Source organism: Zootoca vivipara, chromosome 1 (assembly GCF_963506605.1).
Source record: "Zootoca vivipara chromosome 1, rZooViv1.1, whole genome shotgun sequence".
Classification (NCBI taxonomy): domain Eukaryota; kingdom Metazoa; phylum Chordata; class Lepidosauria; order Squamata; family Lacertidae; genus Zootoca; species Zootoca vivipara.
In genome coordinates, this window is record NC_083276.1 from 107,859,954 (window position 1) to 107,872,115 (window position 12,162).

General features: G+C 39.4%; 1 protein-coding gene across 2 annotated transcripts in view; it reads right to left on the minus strand.

The window, feature by feature from the left end:
* Positions 1–553: 553 nt before the first annotated feature.
* Positions 554–12,162, minus strand: part of FIGN (fidgetin, microtubule severing factor) — a 128,507-nt gene continuing 116,898 nt past the window's right edge. For both annotated transcript variants that reach the window (XM_035132656.2, XM_035132646.2), the window contains one exon: positions 554–6,331. In XM_035132656.2, the coding sequence (XP_034988547.2) occupies positions 4,083–6,331 (2,249 nt within the window). In that variant the 3' untranslated portion in view covers positions 554–4,082. The remainder of the gene's footprint in view (positions 6,332–12,162) is intronic.

Here is a 12,162-nt window from a genome sequence, read left to right on the forward strand (position 1 = left end):
AATAGCCTTAAACTGCTTTCACATTCCATTGATCAGCTCAGTCAGCAAACTTTTCACTACTATCTTTAATGGTCTAAATATTTTGGGGAAAGAAGCATGCCAGAAATGTAGAGTATTTCTGTATAAACTCATATAAAGGTCATGATGCTGCATTTTGAATTGCCTTGATAATTTGGCTGGCAGAAAATGGTCCCTGCTTTTTCTGTTCTTGGAATTGTTATTGTAGTTGAAGAAGAAGCCTCATCTTATGCAAATAAATGGTGGTTTCTATTATTATCTCATCCCACACATTTTGATAGGCTACTACAGCCAGCATGCAATAGTTGTCTACCCCAAAGTATTCAAGGAACATTCCAACAAGACATCAGGCAGGGCTTTGTTGTCTTTAACTAATTACCAGTTATACAGAAGGAAGAGTTTGGCAGGTGCAGTTTCAATTATGGTGTAGATATAATGGTGGGAGAAGCTGAAACTATTAATATTCTCCCTTTTATTAAAGGCACATGAAATCTGCCCAATATGGAATCTGACAATTCTTGCCCAATTTTTATTATTTTATTTATTTATTGTTGATACAGAACCCATAGTTCTGACCAATGAAAAAAGATAGCAGATATCTTCCTACAGAAGCCATTTTAAATCTGCAGAAGACTTTCATACGTTGGTCATATTGATTCCCTCCCAAAAGCTAGTCTTCTCTTTCATGGATCATCCAACACCTTAGAAGCTTAAGTCCTAGGATCCATTTCTTTTGTAATGAGACATATAGGGTACAGAAGGAAATGTAGCAGCATAAGAAAAGAATGACCCTATTCACATAGGATGCATGGAAGCAGTTGCTTCCAACTAGCATAGGGGTAGTCCATTAAAAATGAGCAAATGGGGTCTGAGCACACTGGACAAAGGCTGTGCAATTCCATTTTTATCAGGGAACTTCCATTGGCAGGAACTGATAGAATATTATAGCTTGCTTCCAGTTGGTAGGAAGATAGGGTAAACAAAAGTATTCTGCTCATGTTATGTAAAGCATTATACCCGCTAGCTGCAGCTAGCTACCAACTGGGATGAAAACCTAATCCCCTGGTGCTTGCATCAATGGATTCAAGTGGTCTGTGTGCATACATACACACACACACACTTTTAATTCTTTCAGCTTCATCATCTTGCTTTTTATATTTAAAGTTAATTGAAATAATAATTACCTTTCCCAACATATATGATGTAAAATGGGAGCCAAAATGTGACCTGAAAATTCTATTGAAGTAGTTTTTGTTAATTTTATTTAGTGGGCTATGGGGATAGAGAACTTTATATTGTATGTGATCATGTATATAACATTATGTTTACTTAAGTTTAGTTAATAATATTGATTTAGTAGAAAGCATAGAATTTCTGGTGTGAGCACGAGTTAGTTCTTCAAAACACGCTTGAATCTTTCAAATCAGCACAGCTTAATAGCAAACACAAAATGCAATGTGTAATAGATAAAAAACAGATCAGCAATCTGCATCAGCAAACCTGTCTGCAAGATCAATGTGAATCATTGGGAAACGGGATACTTGGGCTTCACAAACAGAAAGGAAGATATAATAGAAGAAATGTAAGAGTATTGAAAGGCAAAAAGGAAGGCATTCACTACTTGAAAATGCAAAGCATCTTACTTTACTTTATCAGTGAAAGGCACTGTGTTTTTTTAAAATGCACCTTCTGCCTTAAAAACAACACTAGATTTAGATTGAATAAAAGAATTGCTAGAATGTACGTTTTGGTTTATTTGCTCTGTTCTTAGCCATGGATATTAAAAGAAATTTTAAGAAATTAAAAGGAAATCAATAATCAGAAATAAAATACAATCTACCTACCCACTATTAACTTTCTCATCCCTAATGTTTCAACTGACTAAATGTCAGGTATGGTAACTGGAAAGTAGCTTTAAAGACACAAAATAACCAGGTAACTGATTGGTCTTTTTCTCCTTAGGGCTTTTCAGTGCATTTATTTCATGTAATTGAAGGTACATTACTTAAAAGAAACATAAAATGCCAGTGCTTTGCAAGTGTTTTGCTACTCTCTCTTTAAAGTAAACAGAAAATCACTTCAAAAAAGTGGGGGACTGTTCTGCTCATGTGGCTGTAAAGGCTCGGATTGCTACAGTGCTCAGAGACATTACCAGCATCAGTCAGCTGTCATGAACAGAATTGCTCATAAAAGCATTAAAGAATAATAAAAAAGACAATGTGGAGTGGAAGCACAAAAAGAACAAAAAGCCACACATGCTAGCTAGTCCTGCCTTTCCAGAAAGAAGACTCGGCAACATTTGCCCTCTCTGGACAAGGAGATATTGATGGGCTTCACTCCAGAACTGAATCTCCCTCCATCCCCTCCTTTCCCTTCCCTTCTCTTCGATTGAAATACTAAGCACACTTCCTTGGGAGTTGAATCTTCCTGAACTCAGGACAACTTACTTCTGAGTAAAACGTTCATAGGGTTCCATTAAAGTCATTAAGGAGGTTAGCATCCTAGATATAATCCAGCATGTCCTCATCTTTACTTTGCTTTCCAAAGAGGAATATAACAAAAACTGAGGTAGAAATAAAATGGTGGGCACATTTACATTAAAAAAGAGAGAGAAAAACAGAAGAGACAATGTACACACAACCCTCCCCCAGCAAAAAAAGCAAAAAAATTTCCTTCATGTTTTGGAAATGGAAGATGAGGAAGAAAATTGTGATTGGAGGACTTAAATTTTTCTTGCTTTTTTGTTTGGTTACTATCCACTGCATTGCTGCAAACAGCTTTGCAACCCACAACCTTTCTTAGTGACCTAGAATGATTTTGTTCTATTGACGCAGTGAAATTATCAAGACGCTACATCTCAAACCATGGTATAAAAGCCATTGTAGTCTAAGGTAATTTGCCTCTCAGTGTCCTAACTAGATGTTGCCTTTGACTGTCTCAGATGATTACTTAATTCGACAGGGTGGCTTTCTTGCCGTTGGTGGACTGTCTACCTATGTGTCACAAAATTGTCAAGGACTTAAGGACTTCCACACACTACTGCCATGAAAATTCTCGTGTTCCAATTTGATCCCCAATATTAAGGGGGGGGGGAAGCATTTCCTAAACACTGGGATACCCTCTCTGGTTCTATTTTGAAATGCTGAAAGATTCATTTCTAACATATTTCAGCTTGCTCCTGGATACATTCAAAATATTTCTCCTTGCCATTTCCCCCCCAACTGTTGAGGTAAACATACATACATATTTAATATAAAGTAACATTGAAGCCTATCCTATTAACTCTCAGCAGTACATAGTGCTTTCAACACATTCCTTTGAGGTACTGTACAAATCACAATCACTTTCCTGAGTTTTTTTTCTTTTTTCTTTTTTTTTGCAGACAGAACATTAAAAGAAATGAACTGCAGAAATTAAGGTCCAGATTACCATTACCCTGTTTTACCTGTTCTTAGTTTAGTACTGCAGAACAGACAGGATTGAGGAATACTGTTGCTCTTAGTTTAGCCAAAAAAATAAGAAAACAAAATAAAAATCTAGTTCTCTGTCACAACGCAACCATTCATTTCTTTAGTCCCATAACATTTTGAAGTTAAAGCTCTTTATATTAGCACATGCCACCAATGTAATTGTGAGGCCAACAAAAAAAGAAAAGAAAATGAAAAGAAGGGAGGGGGAGAAAGCACCACTTCAGGCACTTGACAGCAACTAAATCTCGAGAACAGCAGAATGGAATCAACACACAGGGTTCATGTCCTTCTAAAAATCAAGCCACTTGGCTCCTTGCTCCACGGCGAGAGTGTGTTGTCTAGCCTGAAGAGAATGGAGCATCAACAGATGCTTTCTATCATCTGTGGCTCTTGTTTGATGCAATATTCCTTCAAACCTACACCTGGCTCTTTTGATGCAAGGTGATCATTGTTCCCCCCTCCCCCCCAGTACTCTTTCACAATTTTAACTCTGCTGAAGAGGGGTCCCATGCCCTATGTAACAGGTTTGTGTGTATGTATGTGTGTGTGCACGCACCAACATTCATTACATTTTTTTTTTAAAAAAAAGACTTGTCACTGACTACAACCAAACATTTTGTTCCATTCAACATATGTATCAAGCTCTTTTTGAGATATGCTTGGCTGTATCTTGCAGAAAGCATTTTCAAAGTCTTGATATGTAATGGGCCTCAACTGGCTGGGCATAATGGCTGAAAGGTCTGTGGCTGGCATGGCATGGAGTGGGCCTACTACCGCTTCCTGACACAAATGAGCAACATCTAGTCCAGAAAAGCCTTCCGTGCGCTGGACAAGCAGTGCAACCTCCTTGTCATTGAGACAGTAATTGTGCTGTGAGAGCAGTTGTACTATTATCTGGTGCCTTGCTGTGCTGTCAGGAAGTGGGATTAAAAGTCGTTTCATGAAGTACCTTCGAAGAGATTCATCAATTTCTTCCGGTTTACTGGTGGCACAAATTACTACTATTTGGTCCTCTGCAGAAGTTAGCACAGTGTCCAGCTGCATAAGGAACTCAGTTCTCATTCGACATACTGGACTGTGTTCTTCATTCACTTGGGATGAAAGCAGCATGTCAATGTCACTAACAAAAATCACTGAAGGCTGGCGACACCTTGCCACAAGGAAGGAGGCATGAACAATTTTTTCTCCTTCCCCTATCCACTTTGTGACAAGACCGGAGCCAGTGATTTTGAAAAACGTGGCTCCCAACTGGCTAGCTATACATCTGCCCATTAATGTTTTGCCTGTTCCCCGAGGTCCAAACAAAAGGATGCTCCGAGGTAGAGCACTCAGCCCATTGAATGCATCTGACCTCAATACTGGCCATAAAACCTCCTCTTTAATGACAGCCTTTACCAAATCTAGGCCAGCAATGTCATTCCAGTCCACAGGAGGTCCTTGGTTGATAATCTCATTGGTTACAAGGTCAATGAGGTGTGCGTCAGTATTTTTCAGTTGCTCGTCAACAGAGTGGTTGGATGAGGTAGCTGCACGAAGTCCTGGGCCTTGCATTGGGTGAGGAAGGAGTTGTCTATGCTCATCACTGTGTTCATTCATTACTGGAGAGCTGTACTTCCCAAATGGTTCACTTGCTCTCGACCCAAGTGAATTTTTAGCAGTGCTGTAGGAAGGGGGTGTCAGAGCCCTACTGGACTGGCTGAATTTCCTTTGCTGTTCAGAAGCCATTATCTGTTTTGTTGGCTTAAATGCTAAGGATGGTGGTTCAGCACTTCTGTCAAAGCCATTCCCTCTGTTGGCATTTGAAATGCTGTTGTCAGGCATCCTGTACATAGGACTTTGTGTAGATCTCTGTTGGCCATAGCTGTAATTTCCATAACTGGAGTCCATTTCTCCCTGTCCTGCCATATAGAAAGCTTTTCTTTTCAGAGAACTCGCTGAACTGTTTGTCAGGGCAGAGGGTGCAATGGGTGTTAAACCATGACTCTGGTAGCTGTAACCAGGTACTGTAGTAGGAGGAAGAGGAGTTGGAGCTGGGATTCCTGAAGGCAGATATGCTGAAGGAGGAGGAGCACCACCAGGGCTATATCCAGGCCCAACAGCACTTTGAGGGGGATAACTTGCAGATGGGTAGCTATAACTGGAAAGATTAGACGTTCCATTGTAGCCTGGTACGAGGGCTGGAGGGGGTGGTGGAGGTGGGGGTGGTTGTAAAAGCCCAGAGCTATGCAGAGGGGATGGATGAGGTGAAGGGAGTGCAGGTGTTGGCTGGCCACTATAACTTGTATGCAAGTAAGATCCATTGTATCCTGTGGCATATTCCTGAGATGGGAGCCCTGAATGAAGACTGGGTACCGTATGACTTCCACATGTACTACTAGAATAACTAGATTCTGTCAGGTTACTAGCCACCCCAGGTGAACTCCCTATACTGGCAGAGACATCTGCTGGAGGGAGGGCAGTATTTACTCCAGCTTTGCTGGCAGTGATAACATCTGGGACACAGTTCATGGGATAAACACTCTCAGAGTTCAAAGAAGGCTGCCAGGGTTCACTTTCACTCTTGCGGCCATTGACCAGCCCTGATGGAGGCTCTGAGTAGTTACTTAGGATAGGCCGTTCAGCTGGCCCTTCCAAAATACCAGAATACTTTTCTGCATATTTTTTCAGCAGATTTGAGGCAGTTAGAGCAGAGATGTCATCGTTAGCCCAAGCATACTGGTAGGTGCGTTGCAGGTGTCCACGGTAAGCTTCTACCTTGTGGGCAGGAGACCGGGTTGTTGAAGTAATGTCAAAGTGCTGCTCTGGCCACTGGGCATGCTCTGGCGTCCACTGCATCTTCAAGCCTGAGGATTGGGGTGGGGAGAACAAACAAACAGAACAAAACAAAAAACAGCCAAAATTAACAAGCGGATAACACTTTTGCAAAGGCATCTAAAATACATCCACTTGATTTCTTCATTTATAGATATAATGATTGCTGTGTTTAAAGTCAGCAGATTATTTATACATCCAATCTGTCTGTAAAAAAAAAAGAAGATCACCAGTGGCACATGTTCTTGAAAAATATATACATGCTCCTCTCTAAAATATTCCACTTACAGTGCAACCCTAACCATGTCTACTCAGAAGTAACTCATAGTGAATTCAGTGTGGGATACTTTCACATAACTGGGATTAGAATTGCAATCTGATTAGTTGGGTGTGTGTGTGATTTAACCCAGCTGGATGTTTTAAAAGTTTAATTTGGTACATTTTTAGTATTCTGAGCATGGATTCAATGTTAAGTAACATGTTTCATATCACAAACACTCTATCGTCCCTCATCAGTTTCAGTTTTAAATTTTAATTTTTTTTTTAAACACACGGGGCGAGAGTGAGAGAGGAGAGAGAGAGACACACACGACACAGCTGACAGATCACATCTAGGATACCTTTCTTATTTGGTACTGAATACCTAGTTAGCACAGTATAATGCACCCTGCGCAGAACAATATGACACAGACATAGCAGGTCATTCCATAATCCAACTCTCATCTAAAGTGGTCCACGACAGTTTCAAATCTGCTTCGTGGAGTGCAGCAAAGCAATCTCCCAGGCAGCGCTCCGTTGCTTTCATCACACAAAGCCTACAACTCGGTATGAATTACAACTGGCTGCTCTCTGCCTCACAGTTCTGTTGTTGAGGCACTGGGAGGAAGGGGGGGGGGAGAAGAAAAGAGCAAAGCCCAAGCATCACTTGTCTGTCTGCCTTTTTCACTTGCTCTCCTTTTCCCTCCCTCCCTGTTCCAAACTCTCCCTTCCCCTCCCTGCCTCTAGGGTACATAGCGGGTGGGGTGAAACGAGAAATTAAGTGCTAAAAGTTCAGCAAACAAAAAACAAAAAAACCAAAGAAGTGCTGGCTGTAAACAATCAGAGAATACTTAAGTAACCCAGTGTGACCAATGCATTAGCACAATTAACCATGCCAGGGAGAGAGAGAGAGAAGAGATATATTTCTTTAGTTGTAATTTGGTAAGCTATTCCAAATGGCAAACAGAGTTCACCAGCATTTTTTAAAAAAAGCTTCTTCAACTCTTACCTGTGTATTGTAGGCAGCATGAAGGCAAGCCTCAGCAATATCTTGCTCGTTTTACAAAAACTGATTTTTATTTATTTTTCCCACCAACCTGTCTTTTGTACCCTTTGGCACAGATTCTCTGATAAGAAGGCTTAGAGTAAACGGAGCATTTGTGGTACAGGGTTCTCTTATGAATTCTGCAGTCTATTTTTGAAAGCCTGTACCCTCCTCATCTTGCTTTTCTTCTTCCCAAACCCCTTTAGCCCTCCTTTGCCTGACTCCAGAATCTTGACATGACCAGTTTAGCCCTGCTGAGCTAGACCTAACACAGCATACAGTTTGGAAACAGAATGGCATGTTTATTCCCTTCTGATTCCTTCTTCCTTGTTTGCACATCCGCTGCACCAGACACAGGAAGTTAATTAGCAGCATGATGCTGTGCTAATTGTGTTAATTTACAAGGTTTTAGTCAAAGAGAATCATGCCAGGGCTGGCACTGCTGTCAGGCTTCCAGCTTAATGATTAAGAAATACTGAAAACAAGGTGGGCAGAATTGCAGTAATTACACAATAAATTAATAGAGCAACAGGATTAATTTGTAAATGTATTTTATTGCAGTTATGCTCATTTGTATTGGGATTATTTAGGACAGTTTGTTGTTAAAATTCACATAGGTTTTGGGGGTTTTCTTGCTAACCCATGCTGTAATTTGATCTAAGAATTTCAGTTAGTATCTAAAATCATACTTTGCATAAGAATGTGTAAGATGTGCTCTGATTTAGTTTTATCTTGACAAATATGTTGCTAACTGCTATACTTTCAACCCACATTTTCAAAATCAAATTTTAATTCATGACAGTTGGATGTTCACTCCTTCATTTTAAGAAAAATCAGTAAACTTATAGTAAATAGGAGGATTTAATTTCACCAAGGAAAACAGGTAAATATATGTGACAGCCATACAAAACACTTTAACTTAAATAAAATAAAATACCCCCCCCCTTTAAAAATGTTTTATGTTTTTGATTTTGAGAGACTACAAAACAGAGAAGGCTTCTGATTCCTTATGCATAAGCTAAAATATTTGAACAGATTAATGCTTCAGTTGTTACCGGTATGTATGGAGGGAATTTTTTTAAAAAGAATTTTAGAATTTATTCATCTGCAACCTGCCAAGCAAATGATACAAATGGTATGTAATCATGGGTATAATTTACATCTGCAAAGCTTAATTGGTAAAACATTAATTCTGGAGTTAATAAAACATGCTTTAACACAATGGCTGCAGTCTTCCATGTATTTGTGCACTTGCCCCATCAAGGGAAGATAATCTGAATGCAGAACAAAAGTTACTAATAACAATATATGACATTTATGTAGAATTTTAGAGCACCCAAATTGCTTCACAAGCATTAATTTCTTGCAGTTTTCATTACTGAACTATGTTGTAGTAGTAATAACAATAGCAACAACAACAACAACTATAATAACAATATAAAAAAATTCCTTCCAGTAGCATCTTAAGTTTGTCATTCGTAGGAGCTTTTGTGTGCATGCACACTTCTTCAGATACCTATATTATTATTCCCATTCTGGGGCTGAGATAGTGGCTTGCCTAATGAGTTCATGGCAGAGGTAAAATTTGAATCAGAGACTACCTGATGTAAACAGTAAGCGGCACCAGATGCAGTGTGAGCACAAAATGCTATAAAGCAACTGTGTGGGGGTGCATTGAAGCCACTTCCTCAAATGGATCAGTGCCCGCTATATTCTTGTACCACTCCCATGCATTGCTTATAGATGGTATCAGTGTTATGAACCTGAAACGTTTGATAGTTTTGTGCACTTCTTAGGCAGCATAAGAGCAGCGTAGGAGCAGCAATACAGAACACCACCACCCCTCAAAACGCATGCCAGATTGTACTGTCAAATATACAGTGGTACCTCCGGTTACGAAGCTCCGTTCTTAAGCCAAAACAGTTCTTAACATGAGGTGTGCTTTTGCTAATGGGGCCTCCTGCTGCTGCTGCTGCTGCCGCACGACTTCTGGGTGAGTGGAGCTTGTTACCCGAAGCATTCATAAGGAGGACGGCACGTAGCACGAGGTTCCACTGTACAGTACTGCCTTCTTGTGCAATCTGAATTAGAACTTCTGTGCATTTGCTCAGATATATAGGCATAACCTGCATATTATAGTAGTCAATGGTAAAAAAAAAATCTCACTGATTTTAATGGAGCTACCCAATATTGTTTATCACACAGTAACCGAGGGGTGGGGTGGGGGAACAGGGGAATGGAAAAGATATTGTTTATTGTGGAAACACTCTAACAAAGTGAACATGCAAGCCTGTATTATGTTAAAATGTTTAGTATGACATATCAACTTTTTAAAAACTGATCTTGAAAAGCAATTAAGTTTTTTCTGTTTTCATTCCTCTGGTATAAATAATCACATGCATCAAAACTATTTATTTGGCATAATTACTAGTTAGCCCATTGGTTTCAGATTACTATCTTAGTTGTGAATCTGCTCACTGCACAATAATTGAAAGTTTATTTATTAGTGCATATTGAGTACCAGTACATTTAACATAGGCTGTAAAAGCAGCATTTCAGAATTACAATAGGAATTTAAGGAAACAGGACTATTCTCATAACCTAAACGTAAGCATTTGTTCTACTGCATTATAATTATTAGTGCAGGATCCCCAAACTGCAGCCCTCCAGATGTTTTGGCCTACAACTCCCATGATCCCTAGCTAACAGGATCAGTGGTCGGGGAAGATGGGAATTGTAGTCCAAAACATCTGGAGGGCCGAAGTTTGGGGATGATTGTACAGTATTAGTGTGATTTGTAAATAAAGCTATTATCCATAATAATACAGAGTGCACTACGGCTGCCTTATCAGATTCAAAAATAAGAAATATTACTGGCTGTGGGGTTTGTTCGTTGGCCTCTATGGAGTTGTACTGGTCAGATATTTTGGCAAGCATCAATATTCTTTAAAAGTAAGAGATATCTGGCAATCATTTTATCAGCATGGCAATTGTGGTTCAGATAGAAAAGGCAAGCTAAGCAAACCATACTAAGGAAAAATACTAAGAAAGAAAATTAAGGAATTGTTATTATAAAGAGCAAATATATGCAATTGTCCAAATCTGGACACATTCAACAACAGCTTTTCAGATATTATCATATTTTAAAAAAAATCTAGGGGTGTGTGTGGGTGTTTAGACAATACTGTTGCAAATTCGTTTTTGACTGCTGCAAACAGTATTTTGTAGTGTCCTGAACTGTTGTATGGATTATGCTTAGACCAATCAGGTTGTTAAAAAAATATTTTACTCCCTTTTATTTAATTTTTTGGGGGGGAGCTATTCCAAAATATTTCATGCTTTTCAAACATCATATACTGTACCATGTGCAAGCAACTTCATAATTCTCTCCCTCCCTCCCTCCCTCACTGTGTCAAAATTAACTGAAAGTAAGTGGGGGAGGCGGAATCACAGTTAAAGGCTGTCAAGGCTTAACACATCCCTACAGGACTCGTTTCAGAATCACAGCACATATGGGACCTAATCCTGCAAATGCAAACTGTCAGTTTTTCAGCTCCAAAATGACTGAACCTGTCCAGAATTTAATGTGAATCTAGAGAAAAAAGCACCTTGGTGATCAGTCCGTTCAATATCAGGCATAACAAGATAATATTTATTTTGTTGTTTTAAACTACTACAAAAATCTGTGTTGTTTCTTAGTGTTTCTATTCAATTTACATGATTCAAGTGATTAGATTTGATAAGAACAGTTAACATCACTTAAAATATAGTACAATAGCCAAACAGTTTGAGGTGGTGAAAGAAAAATGCAGATATCAATCGTGTTTAAATGTAGAATGAAGGAGAGAAGGAAAATGGGAGGAGAAAATCAACCTAAAGGTGGGAAAATCTTCATTTCATGCTGAGAGTGTTCAAACTTGTTTTGAACTGTACAAAGTATCTTGACTAGCTTTTCTGAATATGCCTTCAGAGCAAATCAAGGCAAAATAAAACAATTATCTCTTTTCTGTGTTCTATACCCTCAGCATTGAACTTTTAAAGGACTCTGCTCACCTGTACATTCCAATTCCTTTTAACCATGTATAGAAGTGTTACATTGAAAGAGCTGGCCTATTGAATTAAATGCAAACTAGTAAAGGTGTAAATAAGATACACATCCATTTGGACATTATCCATCAACAAAGCTTTGATGCCATCTCCAAGACATAGAGTTACCTGACCTCTGATCTCTGGAAACAACACAAGCAAGTACTAATTTCTGACAATGTGCTTCAGGTTAAATATCCACTAAAAAGTAGTCCCTGAAAAGAGTCGCTTCTCATGTGCACTCTTGCATGTGATGTGGGACACAAAACATATTGGGTGGAATTCAGTGTAGTGCTACAGCAATGGTTCCATCAATGCAAGCAATTCTGCTTGCCCGATCTCCTCCACTTTCCTTCTGTGTGCTGTTCTGGGCATTCTTCCAAAACTCTAGTGCGGATTTGGGGGAGGAGAGGAGAAAAGCCCCAGTGTACTACTGAGGGTCCTTTCACTCACTTCCGCTAGTGGAATGGGTTA